The 22,585-nt window shown below is 49.1% G+C and overlaps 1 protein-coding gene across 2 annotated transcripts in view; it reads right to left on the bottom strand.

Annotated features, from left to right (window-relative positions):
* The window catches only part of Pex14 (peroxisomal biogenesis factor 14), a 136,424-nt gene that overhangs the window by 3,828 nt on the left and 110,011 nt on the right, over window positions 1–22,585 (bottom strand). For both annotated transcript variants that reach the window (XM_034503447.2, XM_076933740.1), the window contains exons 4-7: window positions 22,122–22,250; window positions 6,325–6,410; window positions 3,206–3,308; window positions 1,956–2,053 (exon numbers count right to left, since the gene is read on the bottom strand). In XM_034503447.2, coding sequence (XP_034359338.1) covers window positions 1,956–2,053; window positions 3,206–3,308; window positions 6,325–6,410; window positions 22,122–22,250 — 416 coding nt within the window. The remainder of the gene's footprint in view (window positions 1–1,955; window positions 2,054–3,205; window positions 3,309–6,324; window positions 6,411–22,121; window positions 22,251–22,585) is intronic.

Genomic DNA, 22,585 nt, shown 5'->3' with positions numbered 1-22,585 from the left:
GCCAAGCAGTTGTCCATAAGTTGGGGCTGTGGGTGGCCATGTGGTCTGTGACTTGTGTGCAGACCTGAGAGGCAGGTGGGTCTCTGTTCACTAGGCTCTCCCCAGGCCAATGAGGGGACATCCCTGGATCTTCCCTGTGAGCCATGGCTTCTGATACAAGGTGAGGACACTATAAGCTAGCCTACACAGTCCACTGGGTACACCCCTGTGGAAAGGGACTTCTCAGCTGAAGGTCTCAGGAAGAAAGACCTGGGAAGTCTAGGAAGGAGCAGGGAGCAGGCCACTGCCCTCTCACACATTCCCATAGGTCCCTGCCCCAGACCACCAGACAGCAAGGCCCAGGGAGCCACTGTTCTGGCTTCTCTGAGACCTTGAAAGCTACAGCAGCCCATTAACAAGGGAGCAATTTCCACTCACTAGCCACAAAGGACTCAGATTTCTAAACGCACATGGTGCCAGATGCCAGGATTTAGAAATAAAATCTGACATCTGGGGCTTTTTAGCCAGTCTCTTTAAAAAACAGTTGTAGCAAACTCACAGGCTTCAGTTTTATGTAGGTTTTTAATTACTTAAAGCTCTTCTTTTCATTTTTTACAGTGCTCCAGTAGGAGTTTGGAAGGCAGATATAAAAACTTACATTACAGCTGAGAAAACATAGCTTGAATCTCTGGTTTATAGGGTAACAGGAGTCCTCACACACTGTGGGCCTGGGGGCCGGGCCAGAGCCTCACTTCAGCAGGGAGAGCAGGGAAAGGTTCTGTGGGGCAGGAGCTGTGACAACTGTGGACTCTTCCAGACCACAGCAGGCCCCAAACAGCCATCCCCACTTTCCTTAGAGCTCAACATGTGGTCCTGATCTCAGCTCAGGGCCTGAACACAGTTTTCCAATTTCCGGAATGGCTGCTGGCCACTGGTAGGCCACAGATCTGAGTGATCAGTCAGGTGGAGGGCACGCTGCCTTCCTGCCTGCTTTACAGCTGCCTGTAGGGGCACTCAGTCAGCCCAGCAGTGGACGTGCCCAGCTGCCTGTGTGTGAGATGGAATAGATGCTGGGACCTGTGTGTGAGATGGAGAACGTGCTGGGAAGGGCTCTTGGGGACCCCAGGCTCTACTAGAAGTGCAGAGAAGTTCAGGTTCCTGGATTTTCAGTCCAGCCATGCCCGCAAGGTCAGCATCCCTAGGAGCTGCTCAGGTGGGGACCTACAGAGGAGCCCATGGAGCCAAGAGATGCTGCCGCTCAGACCCTGGCAGGATGATGCCTCGGGGATGACACTGTCAGAGCTCTGACAGGTACCAGGCACTACCGTCAAGCACATGACCAGTAAGTATAACAAGACAGGTACTGGCCACAGTTCTAGTTTACAAAGACCCACAAACCTGTAAGTGCTCACCTGTGGTCAGATCTCTAGCAAACGGGAGATTGAGGATTGGTCCTTCAGCCTGCTGCTGAGCAGACTGCTTCAGATCTGTGCAGTGAGGCGTGCACAGCACTGTCATCAACCTTAGTTGGTTCTACTTCCTTTCAGATCATCTGACCCCACTGCAGGTGAGCCCCGCACCTTAGGCAGAGTGTGGACTAGAAAACTGCCTATGGCACACTTCTCCCCTGCTGCAGGGACTCCTCCTTGGCCTGGCTGTGACCTACAACCCAGCCTGCAGGGGCATGCCTGCCATCAAAGGTTCATCAGCAGGAGGCTAGCTCTTCCTCCCTGCTATCAGGAGGTGGCATGGAGACATGAAGGTTGTTCTTACTAGTTAACTGCTACACCAACACAGTGGTGCCACCTTCTTCAATGGGCAGACAGTGACAACCCAAGGTGTGACCCTATAATAGAACACTGAAAATGAAGGACAGTCAGGTACACAGAAGACAGTAAGTATACAGTCATGTTGGATCATTAGGCTTAGAGCTAAGTGAACAGACTCTGGCCTGGGGACCTAAGGGTCCAAAGTACCTTGGCAGCGGCCAGCTCGTGGGCTAGCTCCTGGATCTTCTGCTGCTGCTGTCTCAGTAGCTCTTGCACAGAGGTCAGTGTTGTCTGTACCTGAGTCACTAGGGAAGAAAGTGTCATGTCTGGTAAGTCGGTGCCCAAGGTTCCCTCCTTACCTACACACCTGCAAGCTGCTTGCCGCCCTGCTGTGTGGAATGTATCTGCGGGCCCCTGCCCCCACACCCACATAATTTATCTGTGCCTGGGGTGATCCACCGGCTGTGTGTGTAACCTCTGCTGTTTCTACTTCATCTTTCCATTGTGTGCCTGTCTGTGGTCAACAGTATATCCATCCAAACCTCTCCCCTCTAATTATACCAGGCTGTGACGTGCCTGGCTCTCCTGCTCCCAGCATGCTCTGATCATTCATCTCACTGGCCTCAGTGTCCTTGGGTGATCTAAAGTAGCTTCAGTTCCAGGAGGGCTGAGGCTCAGGTCTCTGCCTTATCCAGGAATGGGAAACCACAAGTCCCTACCCCACTGAGGCTCCGCCAAGGCCCCACCTCCATGTGACCTGTTGAGGCCTGTGACTACTACATCCCTGATTCCTAGGAGAGCAATGGTTCATGGGACAGATGAGTTAGATTCCAGACAGCTCTGCACAGGTGCCAGTGAGGGACAGAGCCTCCTGCCTGGGACAGGTGGCTCTCTTGCCTGCCTTGAGGTTTAGCTTCCCAACTCCCACCTAGTAAACAAGTTCACACGGAGAAGAGCCACCTCTGCCACAACAGGTCCCAGCTAATCTGGGCCATCACTGGGGCAGCAGGTACTGAGTGCCATCCGTGTGGAGTCGATAACAGGGGAGGTGGCAGGGGTCCCGGGAGCCACAGTAATTACAGACTCTCTTGACCCTGCATCGGATTCTTTGAGGGAAGGGGGAAAAATTACTGAAAACCCCCCTGAAAAACTCATAGAAGCAGAAATTAAAAATGAACTTTACAGCCCTTAGAAAGGCTGTCATTTTATTCCCCTTATTAATATTCTGAGGTTGGGAGCCTTTCCGTAAAAACATAATTAATTGAGGCCGCGCCGACAGTAAACAAGCAATTTCAAATTAAACCGAAATGACGGCGGCTTCATTTGCAAATGTGAACAGATTCTCAGAGCAGATAAATGAAGTCACCACAGAGTGGAGACGAGGGAGAGGGAGGGGCCGAAAAGGGGCTGCGTTAGGACGCTTTGAGGGGTGACTTGATGGAGTCATTAATCTTTACCTGTCTGGGCCACGCTGCCACTCAGTTCCGAGAGACTCGCTGCCATCCTCTCCAGCTGCTTCCTGTCCTCTCGGCCTCCCAAGATGAGGGGCAGCAGGTACTTCTGCAAAAAGTGGTCAGGTGAGAAGGTGGCCAACACCAGTCTTTCAAATCTCACCCCCAACTTGCCCTGATCTTCTGCAGGTTACTAGACAGAAGAGCTACACTCTCCATACTAGAAACAAAGTGCTTGAAAAAGTTACAAGACTGAGTGAAATCCTGGCCTGGCAAGAACTTTCATGTGAATAAGGACTAAGACCAAAAGGAAGTGAGCCTCCAGGTGTGGCTGGGATGGGGGGTAGGAGGGTAGGCACCGTCTCTGAGCTAACCCCCAAGCCTTGGGAATGCCTCCCTCTATGTGAGGGAGGCCTTATTACTTTCTCTTACTTTCCTTATTTCTGTGAGGCTTTTAAATTCTATTTCAAAAGCTCTAGGGTGAGCCTGCAGAAGGATATGCCAGAAACTGAGCCTATTGGTGGCTTCTGGGAAGGAGAGCTAGGCAGGGGAGAGCTACCCTTTCTGAGTCTTTCACACTTCAATTTTGTGAATGAAAGAAACTGCCTCACCCATCCAGAAACAGTATTAGGTCTCAGTAAACACAGCATTACTGGAGAAATCAGAGGAAAATCAACAGACTTCTGGGATCGTTGATCTTCCATGATGGGGATAAGGCATGTACGTTGAAAGCCTGCTACAGAGGTCACCTTGGACTCTTTTAAACATCAGAAGGTGTGTCCTTCACAGAAAAGCCAAAACAGCCTATAACCTCCCCAAACTGAAAGGTAGAGCAGAGAAGAATCTGCCCCAGGGGACACAGAAAGCCAAGGCTGGTGACTGCAGAGGCACCAAACAAGGGTACCTTGAACCAGCCTCTCCATCATTAGGAAGGTGGAGGCACACCTGTAGGGCTTGGGACATAGATGTACAAGGGCTGGAGGAAGTAGGTATTAGAACGGAAGAGAGAACTTGGGCTTTGCCACTGTGCAGTTTGTGACCCTGAGACCACCCAGGTCCCTAATCTAGGGGGCAAGGTTCACACCAACCCTAGAGCACACTACTTCAGCTAAGTACACGAGCCTGGCAGGTGCTGCCCAGAGGGAACTTAGGTTTTTAAGTCTATTTGGATCCCAGATAGGTAAAAAGTGGGACTGTTCTCCATTACAGGCTCTGTTCTAGAGAAGAAAAGCAGGTCTCACAGGGGTTTGTGGGAGAACTCATTTCAAGAGAGACTCAGAGTGAAGCTCCTCATTTAGCATATGCACAGAAGCCGTTTCTATTTTGCAAAGTGCTTTGCAGCCACAGTGTGAGTTATTACCCACAACTGAGAGAAACTCATCAGCTGCAGCCTGACGTTTCTAAAGTATAAAAGTCAAGAAATTCTCAGCTGCATAACCAGCTACCCCCATCCCTGAGGCCAGAGCCCATGAGTGCAGAGAACTGCTGCAGCTCCAGCTAAGTCTGTGTCTGTACAAAGCAAGACAGCCCCACTTTTTCTAAACTGAATACTACTAACATGCTGAAGACATGTCACCATTGTGACCAACATTCAATGTTTCCTTTCTTTGTAAAACACAGGCTGGTGGCCAGAGCTCCATGGAAACAGACGACAATCTCTGTGTCATATCTGAACCAAGGTGCCACACGTTCTGTTCTGTGGGGGTGGGGAGGCGGATTGTTACTGTGATGAGACAATCATGGGCTGCCCACAGGACCTTGGTACTTGTGAACTGTGTTGGTGCCTGTCTTCAGCTAGTGGCCTGAGAAAGGCTGCCCCACACAGGGTTCCACAGCAGCTCAGAGGGGGGAAGTTCCAGGCCTGCAACACTTTGCTTCTGAATTTCTGCATAGGAATTTCTTATTCTGGCAACAGGCACTACCCTGAAGAGTTATATTCTGCTACAACTCTGTCATTAGCTATTGTATGAAGTAAAAACTAAGAATCTAAGAACGCAAGGTTTAAACAAATTTCATGTGCTGAAAGTTACACTGCAAGCCTGGGAATTCAACAGAGTCCTTAAAAAAAAAAAGAAAAGAAAAGAAAAAAGAGAAAAAGAGAAAAAGAAAAGACAAACAGTCACTAAATGGAGGCTGGATTAGTGGGAAGCATCAGAGGAGAACATGGCTTCTCTCCAGGGTAAGCAGGCCTAGATGTGGGGCCATTCTGGCTGTGCATCTTCTAGACTCGTCTCTCCCAAGCGAGGACTGTCCTTTCCACTGGTGTCGGGAGAAAGTGTTGGTTCAGTGCCTTTAGCTCTGCTGTGAGACCTTGAGCTCCGAGCTCTTGGGGCTAGCTGACTCACAGGCCCAGGGAAAATCCCACATTTATACAGATGCTACCACAATCCACAGAAAACAAGAAGTGTGCTTTCCGAGCTCGTTGTAAATACCAGGGTAGAACAAGGGCATCTACGGGGCTTCCCATGTGCCAGCAGGCAGGGAGCCAGCACTGCTCCAGCACTGCTCCAGGACTGACTCCTGGCCTTCACTGCAACCCTGAGGCCAGTTCTGCAGATGCTGTACGCCATCATACTGAGAAGATGCTTCATACCCCTGACCTACTGAGCAACAGTGCTCCTGCTCCACCTTCAGTGTGTTCAGAATATGGCTGGAGCAGCTGGGCAAACCCATTAAAATCAAAGCCTCTGTTGGTGTGCACTGCCTCGGTTCCTTCACTGAGTATTAGACCCACAGTGCCTCGATATGGGCAGGCACACTTTCATACCACTGCAAAGCCGGACTATCTGTCTCAGCCCCATCTTATGGATGGAACTGTACTAAGTTCAACACATGCAGCTAGGCTCCAGTGTCCACGCTCAAAATGACTAGACTGTTCTGCTTCTCTAATTTGCATGCTTCTCAGTGGTCACCCTGCGGGGGTCAGGGTGGAGAGGTGAGGCAGCAGTTCGGTGTCATTCATGTCTCTCCTGCTGTGTTCCCTGTTTCCTCCACAGCCACCATGCTCTGGGACGGATGCCCACTGAGTGGAGTGCCTCTGTAAATAAGCCAGGGGCCAGGAGGGAGGAGGGCTGAATGCCAAGGGTGACAAGGCACAGCACTGTGGCCCCTGGGATGCAACCTACCTTGTAGAGCTGGTGAAAGCCAAATGCAATTCCGGCCATGATGACGGCCAAGGCACCATAATCTCGCCATCGGGAACCTCCGGGGCCTGGGGGGAGACAAAAGGGAAGAAGAAACTAGGACAGGTCTCTCTCCTGTGTTGCAGTGGGCAGGCCAGTGAGACACACAGTGTAGAAAGCACGAGGCCATCAAAGCATAGGGTTCAGCTCTGCCCTCTCTTCTTTCCAAGCCCCAGAAGCTCTGCTTCACTGAGATGGAAGTGACCAGACCATGAGATGCTGGGAAGAGGGGTCCAGCTGTGAGCTAGTGTCCAGCCATGGAGGGCAGAGGTCATGTGAGGACCTTTGGCCTCGCTTCATGAGGCCAAGGAACCAGGATCATTCTAGAGCCTAGTGTGTGCACACCACACAGAGGACAAACCAGGGGCCAATGTGACCTGGGCCTCTCTGCTCTGCTCCTTCCTTAGGCTCTGAAGACACAAATCTGCAGAGGACTAAGCAAAGCAACTTCTGAGGTGCTGAGGGACAGGCCAAGGCTTGTCTCCTGGAGGCACAGTGGATAGGGTGGAGAAGCCAAGTCAGGGGCCTGGAGCACTAGCCCAGCATGATCACAACTCTGTATTGTAGGAGAGCGCTGGCCTAGCTGTGGGACAAGCTCCAAGTGGGGGACACCCTTGCAAGGGCCGCAGAGGCGAATACAGCGGAAGCTTTAGAAGGAGAACGTCTTCTAAATTTGCCATTTGGTTTAGGAACTGGAATGAGCATCCAATGCCCGCCGCAGGGCTGGCTCCAATTCACGCCTTTCTCCAACTGTGTCCTTTCTCCAACTGTGTTCTAAAAACAGTAAATAGAAAACTCCAGAAAAAAACAGCTATAGGCTTCAGAGTGTATACCACGCTGAGTACACGATGGCATCTCAGCCATGCGCTCTGACCTGACCCACCCAGGTCGGCGTATCCACACCGTGTGCTACCTGCCTGTCACATACTGATCACCACCTCGGCTCTCAAGCTGTCTTAGTGTCTCAGTGCAGAGGCTAAGTGAGCCTTATTTCATGTAACAATGGCCTCAAAGCATAAGGGGCAGAGACACTGATAATTTGAATCTGCCTAAGAAAAGCCCAAGTGTTTCCCCAAGGGAAAAAAAATACGCTGGGCTGCCAAGATCAGACATATAATGGGGGTGGGGGCATGCCTTTTAATATAGCATACTGCCATAGTTAGGTTTTCTCACTGTTAATCTTACTATGCCTAATCTGTAAGATAAACCTTCTCACAGCTGTGTACAGAGAGGGCCCAGTCTCAGGCTTCTACTGGGGCCCTGAGACATGAGGGTTCTACTCTTGGCAGTCCTGGCAGGATCTGCTGAGAGAAAAGCTTCCTTTCTCCAAAGGTGAGTCTGGAAGAAAGGAGGGTCAGGAGTACTTAGGAACTCTCTGAAGAGACTGACTACGGCAAGGTCCAGTTTTGATGCTTCAGAGCGCTCTCCTGCCCCTCCCTTCCCCCCTCCACCTGTGCCTGCAAGCTCACCAGGGGTACTTGCTACTGTCTGCTGTCTCAAAACAGAGAGCAGGAGAAAAAAGGAGAGGAGCAGGGCCCAGTGTGGGCTTAGTGGTGAGCTGTGGGCATAAAGGAGAAGTTGTGGGTCTATGACCTGCCAGGGAAGGCAAGTCACCATGACCTCCAAGGGGATCAGGGGTAACCCCTTTGTTTTAGTCAGGGTTTCTACTCCTGCATACACATCATGACCAAGAAACAAGTTGGGGAGGAAAGGGTTTATTCAGCTTACACTTCCACATTGCTGTTCATCACCAAAGGAAGTCAGGACTAGAACTCAAGCAGGTCAGGAAGCAGGAGCTGATGCAGAGGCCATGGAGGGATGTTACTTACTGGCTTGCTTCCCCTGGCTTGCTCAGCCTGCTTTCTTATAGAATCCAAGACTCCCAGCCCAGGGATGGCACCACCCACAATGGGCCCTCCCCCCTTGATCACTAATTGAGAAAATGCCTTACAGCTGGATCTCATGAAGGCATTTCCTCAAGGGAAGCTCCTTTCTCTGTGATAACTCCAGCTTGTGTCGAGTTGACACACAAAACCAGCCAGCATAACCCCTCCTATCTGGACTACTTCACAATGCTCTCAAGAGGCAAGAGGGACTCACCAAGAATGTCTCCTTTACTACCACAATCCCCTGTATTCATGGAATCCATGTGGGATTCCCCAACATGACCCAGTTCATCTTGGCCATAAAACTGCAATCAATACAATGGCCTCTCCCTGCCTTTGACTCTCATTCTTTTCACATTCTGACAGGACCCATAGTTTAAGCATCAAGCAGCAGAACTCAGTCTACAGTAAAGTGGTTTTCTCTGTTGCCAACAGTGGCTGTCCACAGCTTCACAGTACTCTCCCAGACACTGTTTATGCACGCATAGAGCATGGGGTGCGGGTCTGATTTTCCTCTCTCCTCCCTTCCTCAGTTTTTTCCACAGCTGTCTGGGATTCCACGTGACCTCCTTGCTGACAGACACTGAGCTCTCTCCAGTCTGTAACTGTACCACACAACATTGTAGACCCGTGTCAGCTCCCATACAAAAACCCCTAAACTGCACAGGGATATGGGTCAGAAGAAATGCATGGCTGTGATTCTGAGAGAAACTGCTAGACTCCCTCCCTGGGCTTTGCAAGTCCAACCGCCAGCGACGACATCAGTGCCTGTTTCCATGTGTGCATCAGACGAAGATTTTGCCGTTTGGGCAGCAACAGACTGGTGTTTCCTCTGCCTCTTAGGTACCAACTGATTTTGTCTGCATTTCCTTTTGGCACAGTTGCTTTTTCCACTTTTCTACTTCATTTCTTTCCTGCCTCGCTTTTGAGGACTTTTCGTGTTCCTAGTCCTCGGACAAGACTCACAAATACCACCTTTCTTTCCTTTGGGTTCTACTTATGGTCTTAAGCATTATGCAGATGGTGTGTGTGTGTGTGTGTGTGTGTGTGTGTCTGTCTGTCAATGTGTTCTTTTTGTGGGTTCTGCAGTTTGTATTGTGGTTAACAGGATGTCCTGCTCTCCATCTGGAGTACAGTGCTGCCCAGCGAGGTGTTCACATCTTGTGAAGGCCACCAAGGACTGCCTCGCCTGTTGGGGGCATCTGTGTGTGCTGCAAGTTCCCTTTAATCCAGACTCCACTCTGAGACTCCTGAGGTGGGTGGAGCTCTCAGCTGGTGCCTGGCATGCAAGGTCTTCCCACTGCTCCAGCTTTCTAAGTTAGTCAGGCTTTGTTCTTCATGGCAGATGCAAGGGACAACCTCTAGTAAGTACAAGTCCATCTTAGGAGAAAGATGTGGTGAAAGAGTGACCGCTCACATGGAGGGGTCCGTGTTCCAGAGGGACATCTGTCCATGCAACCTGAATCCCTAAAGAACACCATCCCGTGGTGCTGCATTCAGCAAACCATGTTCACATTAACTCTCAAATGGCCACTGGCCGCTGACTACAAGAAAGTAATTGTACCAGGCTGAAAGCTCGACCAGACCCAAGCTTGCTGAGTCAGCTGCTTTTACACACACACACACACACACACACACACACACACACACACACACACACACGCCCTTCCCATGCTTGGACCAGTGCACTCTTTCTGCTGACATGGAGACCCTGAGGCCACACAGCCACCAGAGCTTGAGGTCTGGGAGCTCCGGCCCTGCACAGCTGCCCACCCCCACCATGCAGGACTCTGCCCTCCCAGGGCCAAGAAGCACCTGTAGTTCCCTGACAGCGCGCCCTTCGCCCTCACTGCCGCTGTGTTCCTGCCAGGCTCGTGCTAAGAACATTTTATTGCCCCCTGGTTTTCATTATTAATGAAAAGGGACCAGAATGATCTTTCCTAAAGTTCAGAGAGTCTATAAAGACTAGAAGCTGAAATGCCATTTTACTCGTTTTAAGAGATGTGTGATACAATTCTGTCTGTGGCAAAATGAAGAGAGGAAAAACTCAGATGCAAAAGCCTTTCCACTGCTCAGCCTCAAGGGTAAGAGGGTCCGCTCAGGCTCACACTGGCTCACTCCTCAGTCCCCACCAGCTGCCTCCTGCCTGCCACCCACTCTTTGAACAGGCTTTCCTGAGTGCAGTGGACTCTTCTCACTGCACTCCTGTGTTTAGAAGCAAACTACAGGGCCAGCAACTTGATGGCTCCAGCTGGGAAGGAACGGAAGGCAGACGAAAGGCTTTTGAGAAAATTGCTGCATTTATTTATTTACTCATGTGAATGAACAAGAGTGGACTCAGGGACAACTTTCCTGAGTCACTATCTCCTCTCACCACGTGGGTCCCAGGGATCAAACTCAGGTCACCAGGCTTGGTGGCAAGAGCCTGCACCCAACTGAGCCAGCTTCTCGGCCTGAGTAAGCTATACAACTGGGGCTGGAGAGATGGCTCAGCTGTTACGAGTGCTTGCTGTTTTTCCAGAGGACATGAGTTTGGTTCCCAGCATCCATATGGCAGATGCCTCTGAGGACACTACACTAATACACGTGTGTACACACACACACACACACTTAAAAGTAATAATAAATCTTTTTTTAAAGCTGCACAACTCCCAGGCAGTTACACCTATAATCCCGGCATTTAGGAGGTTAAGGCAGGAGGACCACAAGTTGGAAGGTAGCCTGGGCTACATGACAAACATGAGAGTGAGCAGCCAGCAGCCTGATCAAGCAAGAACACCCTGTTTCTGTCAGCCCTGGTCATGGTACCTCTTCCCTGAAGGCTCTATCACCCCAGGGGTGGCACGGGCAGCTCCACCAACACCACAACCCTGATGGCTTTGTGAGAAACCAAGGGACAGTGATGACATGGCAGAGGCTAGGCAGTGGTGGAGCACTGAGGAGGCAGAGGCAGGGGGATCTCTGAGTCTGAGGCCAGCCTGGTCTACAGAGCAAGTTCTAGGACAGCCAGGGCAACACAGAGAAATCCTGCTTCAAATGTCTCCCCCCCCCCCCCAAAAAAAAAAAAAAAGACAAGGCAGGGGACAAACTGCCATGGCTAGAAGGTATAGGACATCCCTGTAATCTCCCAGGCACTTGGAGAAGCAGCCTGGGCACTGAGGGCTGCAGGGTGCTCTCCAGCTTAGAGGCTCAGGATTGGGGCAGCTGTGCAGACATTGGCCATGGGGGCAGGGCAGCATCTCCAAGGCTCTGTAACTATTCTCTGAACACCAACAAAACCAACACTGTTAGTTTCTTGCACTACATCTCCATCAACAGAGAGATCCTCTGAGCACACGAGAACAGACAAAAGCAGGCAGGACTGCAGGCACAACACAGCCAATGGAGTTCTCAGCAGCAGCCCTGGACCTGCGATCATCCTGCTGAGACAACATACTCCAGCGGCTGCCCCTGGGAGGCTGGGACCCAAGCACAGGGCAGGGCGGCAGCAGACATCAGCAAGACATGGTGCTTCCCTCCTTGACTGTCAAGCTTGGAGCTGTGGTTCTACGGCGGTGGCCTCGCTCCTCAGAGCAGCCCGCCAGCTCCACTCAGACCCTGACAATTAAATGGCAAGACAGGCTCACTCAGTAGGGTCCTGGACAAAAGCCAGTCCACAAATCAGCACCTGCCACAGTGCGGAGTTGCTGGGTCTTTTGTACAGACAGCAACTGAAGGTACTTACTGCAGGCCAAGCTAAGCCAGGCTGGCTACAGCACGAGGCACACAGAAGCACCTGGCTGTGGCTGGCAATGTGGAGTGGACAGACGGAGAACTGAACCTCGAGGCCAAGATCTAGACGCAGGATACAAGGCTCTTGTGTGCTCAGGAAGTGAGCAGCTCAGACAGTTCAATGTTAGCCCTTCTTCATGATGCTCACTTCTGGCACTCATTATACACTGGGCGCGTTCTGTCACATGTGAAGGCAAAGAACCTTAATACTAAGTTGCCAAGCAGCCAATAGATCCCAGGCCTGGTTTCACAAGTACTGCCAGCGAGACATGATCTTTTCTATTTTTCATAGGCCTGTGGTGCTGCCAGCAATGCCCTCTTTTGGCAAGAAGGGCAGTGAGTAGTATAGCCACATCCCCTCACCACAGCTGAAGGACAATGACCTCCGAAATCAGGTGCAGTGTGGTCTGAGCTCAGGGGCTGAAGACCAACTCTGGCAACACAAGCAAACCCAGGGCTGGAGGTATACATAGTTCAAGGTAGAACATATGCCTATTTATGTTACCAGGCCCTGGGTTTAATCCTTGACACCTTAAGAAAAGAAAGAAAAGAAAAAGAAAAGCCAGTTGTGGTGGTTCATGCCTGTATTTCTAAACTTTGAAAGGCTTGAGGCTTAGCTAGAGTTTGAGGCCCATCTGGACTACAGGGTAAGACCTTTCATTCATTAATTTATTCATATACATTCATTTATATTATTCAATATGTATATTGAATACACACACAGATACACAAACTCCCCCACACCCCCTTCACAAACACACATCCCTGTGGAATAAAGGACAACGTGAGACAACAGTGCTGGAACAAGTGAAAATCTACATAAAAAAGTCACAAGCTTACACTGTATGCAAAAGTTAATGCTACATGTACTACATACACAAAGAGCAATAACTATAGATGTGTAATGGATTCCTTCTGAAACAGGAAACACAGACGTCTTAGAGTCTTGGGATGGACAAAGTCATAGAAAGTGGGGGCCATAAAAGGCAAAACAACTGACAAAACGCATGTCAACAAAAGGCACTATCACAAAAATAAACAGTCAAGTTACAGGCTGGGAGACAAAGAGACGGAGGAGGAGGGACGGGATACAGGTGCAGCCTGAAGACCCAACAAGGCAGGGCAAGGCTGCTTTGAAAAAGGCCAAGGATTACAGGAGTCTTCATAAAGCTGTATGACTGACTGGTCAGAACCTGAAGATGGCAGGGCTGGAGAGCTGGCTCAGCAGTTAACAACCAGTTAACAAAACAGTCAACTGGTTGTTGCAGAGGACCCAGGTTCTGCTCCCAGCACCTACATGGAGGCTCACAACAGTCTGTAACTCCAGTCCCAGGGGATCCTATGCCCTCTTCTGGACTGTACAGCACCAGACATTCAAGTGGTGCACAGATGTACATGCAAGCAAAACACTCATACACATAAAAATATATATAAAAAATTTAAACCTAAAAACATGACTGACAGCCTTCATCACTGGATGAAATGCGAATTCAAATAGTGAGACCTTGTTACATACATGTTAGCATAGTTAAACATAAGACTGAAGACCACATTCCATTTGGAGGCCCTGTTACACATGTTAGCATAGCTAAACATAGGACTGAATACCACAACCCAGCAAGAAGTGGAATGGCAAAAGAACAGAACCCTAAAACTCTCATAAGGGAGTCAGTGAGGATGGCACAGTGGGCAGACACTTGCCATCAAGTCTCATGTCCTGAGTTCAATCCCCAGAACAGGTAAGAAAGATACTAAGCACATAAAGTCCTAGGCTTGTGAAAGGCAGTGTGGTGACAAGGCACACACTGCCACTTCACAGGAATGAGGCACACAGGCAAAGGCACAAAGACACTTTTTAGGATAATAGGATACAGGCACACACAGACCCCTACATTGTGATTATACAAAATAAATGAGCTACAATTTATCAAATAGGATACCAAAACAACAACAAAACCCCAGGATTCCTTTTTTTGTTTTTTTTGTTTTGTTTTGTTTTGTTTTTTTGTTTGTTTGTTTGTTTGTTTTTTGAGACAGGGTTTCTCTGTGTATCCCTGGCTGTCCTGGAACTCACTCTATAGACCAGGATGGCCTCAAACTCAGAAATACGCCTGCCTCTGCCTCCCAAGTGCTGGGATTAAATAAAGGCGTGCGACACCACTGCCCAGCAAACCCCAGGATTCTTACTGCATGTATATTATACTTCAAAAAAGTGATTAGAAAGAAAATAATTAAGATGCAGAAAGCAGAAACTTGGCATCCAGCAAGTCCATGCTAGCCACCATCCAAGCATGTTTTCATGTAAGATTTGCACACCAATGTTCTCAGTAGTATTACTCACAACACCCAAAACAGGAGCTGGGGCCAACCACAGGCACAGCTCAACAGCAGAGTCGATGCCTACCATGTTTAACTCACAGTGCACAAGAAACCAAAAGCATGGCCAGGAGATCATCTAACTGTCCATCCATGGTGGAAGATGGAGGACCACCCATACAATGGAACGCTGACCCTGAGGGAAGAGAAACACTGTGATATGGGTGACCTTAAAACCACTGTGTCAACAAAAGAAACCAGGTGGAAAAATCACCTACTCTGTGACTCCATTTACCTAAAATGCCCAGAAGAAGTGAATTTATAGCCGGGCAGTGGTGGCGCACGCCTTTATTTAATCCCAGCACTTGGGAGGCAGAGGCAGGCGGATTTCTGAGTTCGAGGCCAGCCTGGTCTACAGAGTGAGTTCCAGGACAGCCAGGGCTATACAGAAAAACCAAAAAAAAAAAAAAAAAAAAAGTGAATTTATAGTGATGGTTGCCTGGGGTAGGGGTGGGAACCAGGACTGAGAGGGAGTGGATCCAAAGGGTCCTACAGGGGGAGCTTAAGAATTCTCTAAAGCTCGCCCATGACAATGCCTGTACCTCTCAGCTGAGTTACTAAAAACCACTGAATTCTACACTTGAAATGGATGGGTTTTGTGAAATATAAAATATACTCCAATAGTTCTAAAACTTGTTGAAGGGGCTGGTGAGCAGTTCCACAGGTAAAGGTGCTTGCTGCCAAGGTTGAGGAGCCGAGTTCAATCCCTACAACTACATGACAGAAGGGCAACCAACTGCTACAAGTTGTCTCTTGTACATACAAACACACTTTAAAAATTAATGATAAATAAGATGAAAGGAAATGAAACTGAACTCTGAATTGACTGCAGACCAACAGACTGACACAACAAGCCCAAGGCTTCATCCCCAGCACCATCCAGAATGAATACCGCAAAGCATCTTTCTACAAAGACAAGAAAAGACAGGCAACAGTCATAGATGGTAAAGGGGTAGTGTAGGTGTATGCTACAGTCTTTTCCTTTTCAAAGGGAAATGTAAAAAGGCCAACAAGCCTCCTCCCACCAAGATGGTACTAAGTTCAAAGCATCAGCTCTTTCTTTCCTTATTTTAAGTGGAAGGCAAAAGAACAAAGACTGATAATACATTATCTGACAGAGGATACAAAGAACTCTTCTAACTCAATAATAAGATGAGTAACAGGCAGGGGACCAGAACAGACATGTCCCAAGATAGATGTGCAGATGACCAGTAAGCATGTGAATGGGATACCCTGAGCAGGCACCACAGGAAGGGAAAGCCAGCCTTCGGGAGGCAGCCCTGCACACATGTTAACGTCACTGATGCTCCAGCCGGGAAGACAGCTGCTGCAAGCTGACACAGGGTAACCTAACCGCTCTGGAAAACAGTTTACCAGTTTCTGATAAGGTTAAACCTACACTTAACATACAAACCAGCAATTCTCCGCCTCGGCATCCACCCAAGAGAGATAAAAGCACACAGAGACTCGTACATGAATGTTCACGAGAGTTTCATTCATAATGGCTAAAAACTGGAAACAACCCAAAGTCCATCAGCTGCCGAGTGGGAGGCACGCATCGGTGCATCCTTCCCTACAGAGGGGATGGTCAGTAGAAAATGAAGCAGCTTCTGACATCACAGCAACTTGGCTGTGTCTCAGTACTACCTGGGACAGAGAAACCAGATGCTTAAGCATACATGCCACAGGATTCCATTTATTCAAAGCCCAGGGAAAGAAATACCTAACAGGCAACAAGGAAATGCAGAGCTGTGGCTCTCCTGGGGGCAGGATGGGGGTGCACGGACTGCAAATGGGGTACTGGAAACGTTCTGCAATGTAGTGATGGTCACGTGTAGTGCACACCCACTCAGACGGTGCATCCACAGTGGGTGCCTCTTATTTCATGTAAACCACCCTCATAAAAGGCACACAGCCTGTGTAATGTCTTTTCAAGGTTATCAAGTGGCTGAGAGCAGAAGCCAACAATGCAGGTGCTAAGTTTTCCCCAACCTGTTAGTGGCTGAAACCAAGAAAGAAACATGACCTAAGGGTTCCACCACAAGCTGAAAAACACATGCCTGATAACGCCGACTCATCCAGAAGACTCTCCCATTTAGACGTTATAAAGAGTGACAATAAAGGAACGAGTCCTTCCCTTTTAATGTGGCAGTAGAACCTCTCTAAACAGCACAGCAGCAGCCACTGGAGCCTGAATAGCCCAGTGACATCACCCCAAGTGTTTACATCAGCTCCAACACTTTACCAGGCCTGGATGATAAAGAGGGCAGGGACGGCTTGGACAGACACAGACCCCCAGTGCCTGCCCCATTTGTCAGCTTCTCTTGTAGATGGGAAGACCACACAACCATGCTCCAGTCAGCAAGGAGATGGACAGGATATGGCAATCTCCAGGTATCCTCAGGAGGCAGCTGGTCCTTTTTCTTCCTTTATGTTGTTGGATGGCAGATAGGGACTGGAGCAGGGGGGCAGGACAAAATGGATACCAGCAAGCTGTCAAGAAAGCAGACCTGAGTCCCTAAAGACTGCAGAGCCTCCATGGTTGGCTAGATGGCCTACACTTAGGTAGCAGAGAAAACCCATTTTCTGAGAAGTAGCATTATCTTAGTGACATGCAAAGCCAGTCCAAGCCTCATCCTTTCAAGGCTCTGAAGACTACTTACCACCCCAGAGTTCCCAAATGTTCCTATGCATTGAGTGGAAACTCTCAAGATCACTGCCACACAGTACAGCAGGGCTGGTCATCTCTGTCCTTCTCCAAACTCTCGATTTCCTTCTCCATTAAGTGGTGACCTCCTGAAAGCAAGCCTGTCCCTTCCTATTTCCACAAGCTGCCCAGAACAGCTTACACGAACTGAACACGACAAAGGTCTGGCTGATGGGCAGGTAACCAACTGGGCATCGTCACCAGGCAGTTTCTTCTCAGTTCTCAAGCACGGCTCCACCATGGTTCACCCAGACAACAAGGATTTTTAGACACCTGCTAAGTCAGAGCCTCAGGCCATTAGAGTTGTATAAACGCCCCAGGGCTCACAGATTAATAGAGAAGACACAGAAACCATTTCAGTGCAGTGTGGTGGGGAGCAGGGTGCTGTGAGATCCACAGGTTGCCCCCATCAGGTCAGAATGAAACACTGGAAAGATGCTCTGAATAAGTGGACAGTGGACTCCAACCCTGCGTAAAAGCAAAGGCAACAGAGGCTCAGGCAGGCACCCCCACTTATCTGCCTCTAAAACAAGTGACTTTAATATTGGTCTAAGGACAATTTTGTTAAATAGATGACAAAACTTCTGAAATGATTGGCTATCACAAGTTGCTGGCTATCTTCTGTCAGTGTGGGCTTAGCTGTCATTTTGCCTCCCCTTCAGATACTCCAGCTTCTTGGATCACCCAGAGATCCTTAAGGTCGGCATGTAGTTTCCTGTCTTCATGCTCTTGTCCATCCTGTCAGATCACTGAACCTGTTACCCGTGGGGTCAGTGAAGCATCTGCGCTCAGGGGCCCCCCTTCCCTCTTCTATGGCAGCCTCCTCCCTGCCTTTGCCTCCCAGGCTATACTGACAAGCGGGCCTAACTGTCTGCAGAGCCTGGTCAGGTTGTGCTACAGTTTGGAGCTTGTTCCCCAGGTGCTCTCAGGAGATAGTAAGAACTTCAAAGTCTAGAGGGAAACCCTAAGCCACTATGGAGTAATTAGAAACCCAGACCCTTCCTCTCTTTCCTTCTGTCTCTAGCCATGACAAGAAGAGTTTCTCACCGGGCGGTGGTGGCACACGCCTTTATTTAATCCCAGCACTTGGGAGGCAGAGGCAGGCGGATTTCTGAGTTCGAGGCCAGCCTGGTCTACAGAGTGAGTTCCAGGACAGCCAGGGCTACACAGAGAAACCCTGTTTCGAAAAACCAAAAAAAAAAAAAAAACCAAAAAAAAAAAAAGAAGAGTTTCTCTCTGCCATGTGCTCGTCACCCAACACCCCAAGCCAGCAGGTCAACTGTCACAGACTGGAACTCTATACCCTGAACAACCCTTTTCTCTTTCTAAGTTGACTTTCTCAAGTCTTTAGCAATGGAAAACAGACTAAAGGATCTTGTTAATGACCTACTTGTCCCAGGGGTCATGCACAGTGCCTGGTACATGGAGTCACTCGGCAGTGAGTTAAGATAATCAGGATAAGTGTACATTACCAAATAGGGGTGTAACTGAAGCAAACTCAGAAGAAAAATCTCTCTCTCTCTCTCTCTCTCTCTCTCTCTCTCTCTCTCTCTCTCTCTTTTTCTCTCTCTCTTTCTTTCAGGACTTCTAATCAAATGATTCAAAGCTTTGTACCAGCCCTAGGTATCTCTGGTCTATTTTAAGAAGAGGCAGCTGAAGCCCTGGCCAGTCTCTGAAGGTGCTATACTGTTCATCAGAGAATCACTGGCACCCAATACTGCCCCCCCCCCCCAATTGCACCAGCCCTTGCTTATACCTCAGAGCCCCTTGGTCTTATCTCTGGGTGGACACAAGACAAATCAGCTCAGCACAAATCACAAATCACTCAGTGCAAGACCCAGACCCTCACTCACTTGGCTTGGGGGGGGGGGGGGACGGGACTCTCCTGAGTCCTGACTCAAAGTCAAACAGAACAAAGACAAAAGGAGAAACAGAGTATCAAGTTTCTCTTGGATCCTAGCCGGGCTTTTCCTGAGCTCTGCCTGAGCGATGCTGGAGGAACACCGGTTTATCCTCCCTCACACTAGGTGACACCATTGCCCCCTCAGCTGTCACCTCCCGCCACTCTCACAAAGCCTCCTGACTGCCTTAGCCCACATTAATTTTTCTCTTTTCTGTAATCTTACAGAATTTTTTTTCGGTATAATTAATTTTGGCATTAAACCACAATGTCTGATATTATTCTCTTTTTCTTAAGAGCTTGTAAAATTCTCAAAGATCATACTTTGAAACTCTCATATAATACAAAGCTGAGCATCCAGTGGGTGCTTAGACTGAGCTGAACAAGGACCGTTCTGGCAGCTCTCTGCATCACTGCATTACACTAACATCTCAAGGTCAGTACACTCACCAGAGAGCAGAGATAGCAAAGGAGGCACCCAGCAACCCAGTGACCACCAAGCTAGGGTGGTGAGGAAATAAAGGTCTGCATACGGCAGCTTCTCCAAGTGTTCTCAAGAGAGGCTAAGCTGACACAGAGGCACTTGGGGCTCGCCCAAGCGAAGCCCGTTTTCTAGACTTGGGCTCAGAGATGAGATGTCCTTAAACGTCTGAGAAATGGGAAGGAAAAGGCTGTGGTGGTTCTAGGCACAGACTCAGCAGAAACACATATGAACAGAGGCCATAAATCCCTCCCAGACACAGACAATGCCTCAGTGATAAGCATGCAGCTTGCACACCTAGTTCAGAAACTCCCCTGAGTTTGGTTGTAATTAAGGGGGTTAGAGAGGTAAAAAAATATATAAACCCAATTAATCATTTAAATATTTAAAGTCAGATTTTTTTTTCCCCCTCAATCCAGGATTAGTATATTTCATAACGCCAGCAGCCGACAGCCCTGGTTTTTACTGGGGTTCATTTTAGAGCATGTTTAAACTAGTCAGATTGAGTGATGCTTCCAGCAACTAATCGCATGTCAAATAAAAGATATTTTATGTAATAAATTACCGCTACAAGTAATTCAAATGTCATTTATCAGTTTTATTATCAGTCAGGCAAAGTCTTGTTTCTCTATATTAATCAAAATCAAGCTTCCCCCCCCCCTTTTTTTTGAGCAGTTTTGACACCTCTTGGCAAAAGTGCGGAAGTGAAGAGCAGAGTCACCCAGGAGCTGAATGGAACAGTGTAACACTAGCAAAGAATGAGGCTTGACGGTGACAACTGAAAACTCCAGCATTCCAAACTGTCATTGCCACTGTTTCTGCGCTAGTGTCAAAGCAGGAGGAAGCCTGTCTCTAAGAAGATGGGAGCCACTATTAGGCCAGGAGACGGAGAGTCTCAGCCTGCAATCCTGAAGGAGGCTGCAGACTGCACCGCTGCTGCCCCACCCTGAGAAAGCCATGCAGAAGGCAGGCAAGCATAGGATGCCTGATGCCAACTCTGTGACCAACCAGAACAATTGTTCCAAGAGGAAGTTTTCAAGTAGCGGAGAGACCTGTTTGGTATTAAGCCATGGGAGAAACAGCTGGAGCAGAGCAGATGTGCATCTTAGAAATTCTGCACCCAGCTGCCACTGCCTATCCTCACAAATCCCATTAAACGGCTGGGCTCAGGGACACAACTCAGGAAAGTGTGGACACATACTTAGCCTTTGGTTAAAAAGTACGTTTAGAGCCCGAAGCCTACACAACAAACTGATAGGGTTTGGGCTGGGAAAGAGAAATGAGCCCCTTGCTCACCAACAGCAGAAGCCTGCTCCTGGGGTCTCAAAGGTCTCAAGCCAGTTGCCCAGGCCAGGCACAGAGGGACAGGACTCGCGTGCACATGATGTGTGTGTGCGTGCATGGATGCTCTGACACTCAGCTTATCCAGAAAGCAAACCGACTCTGTCAATACGATGATGCCCAGCAGGCCAGCCTCGGCCTGGCCCCTCCACCTGACCACAGGAGAGCACACCAAGCTGGCTGCCAAGGAGGGACCACTAGCCCAGCTGCAGACAAGCCTGGTCAAAATGCCGATAAGGGGAGGAGGAAGAGGAGTTCAGAACTCATGTTCTGGGATCAAATGAACCCGCCATTTTAAAATACACCCTTTAATATCTGGCCTTGAACTCTCTTTTAAATCACTTTTTGGAAAAAGCTAACACTTCTAGACAAGTAAAATAAAGACAATTTTAGAAAAGTTATTTTGAAAGACAATAGGGCCTGTGCTGAGTTATGTAAAAAGAAACCAACATAAGCTATTTTCCATAAGCTTTGGAGACAATTTTAACTTTTTAGACTCTCCAAGTGACTTGAAGAAGAGGTGATGGTCTTGTCTGGATGGCTGTTACCACAGCAACCTCCATTTAAAACAACAAACTCTCAGTGGCCAGGATTCCATGTGATCATGAAGGCACCTTTGTATTTAATCTGATATTTCCTTAGAATCTGTCACTACATGAATACACATGGCGGAGTCAGGATAAGGGAGTGAAGGCTGGCCTGAACCTGTGAGTAGTCAGGTCACCTTCATGGGCAAAGGGGAGCCCACCTACACCCCCTTCACGGGCAAAGGAGAGCCCACCCACACCCCCTTCATGGGCAAAGGGGAGCCCACCCACACCCCCTTCACGGGCAAAGGAGAGCCCACCCACACCCCCTTCACGGGCAAAGGGGAGCCCACCCACACCCCCTTCACGGGCAAAGGGGAGCCCACCCACACCCCCTTCACGGGCAAAGGGGAGCCCACCCACACCCCCACGGGTGGGCTAGGAAGCCAACACTCAGTATCACAGGGATAAGGTGTAAGGAGCAGAACCAATCACCTGTGTGACCATAGTGCCTGAAATAGCACAAAGGGCTGGCTCCCTCTTCCTGCAACCTTCGTCACACACTTAAAACTGCGGCTAGATGTGTTTTCCTGTGCCACTTTTTATTCCTAGAAAAACTCAAGAGCTTTTCGTGTCAAATGGAAAACCCAAGTTCTCCCCGTTTGCCGAGGCGGGAGCTTCGGAGCACTGCTCTTAGCCAGCATCCTGAATCCCAGTCCGAGGTAAGCAGGACTTGGAATGGGTGACTTACTGTATGGCTGCGGAATGAGGTGAGGGGGCTGGACAGGAACCACTGGGGTAGCTGGGCCCAGGGGTGAAGGCTCATCGGTAGCCGTGCCCGACTGCTGGACAGCCAGGTCAATCTCTTCGTCTGTCAGCCCTGGAGAGAAGAGCAAAGGACACAGGTGAGTATCTCTTGCCAGCGTCCACCCTCAGCAAAATCTTCCTTTGCAAGCAGACCATGAAGGCCACAGTGTGCCTTGCATTCATGTGCTGCCTCCTCGATTTTGGATTCTTGGGAACCTCTCTCCGTCGCAATTTAACCTTAAGCGACAGAATATTAGCCTCAACACTGCTTCCAAATGTGGCTCATTCAATTTCCTTAATTTATCCTTGAGTTTATTGCTGCTTTTGAAGTCGCTCCGTACTGCAATTCTCCATTCTTCCCCCGAAAACAGATACCATCAACTGCAAATGTGGCTCATTTTAATCTGT

Source organism: Arvicanthis niloticus, chromosome 5 (genome assembly GCF_011762505.2).
Source record: "Arvicanthis niloticus isolate mArvNil1 chromosome 5, mArvNil1.pat.X, whole genome shotgun sequence".
Taxonomy (NCBI): Eukaryota; Metazoa; Chordata; class Mammalia; order Rodentia; family Muridae; genus Arvicanthis; species Arvicanthis niloticus.
The sequence above is the reverse complement of the archived record's forward strand: the minus strand, read 5'-3'. Positions and strand labels throughout refer to the sequence as shown.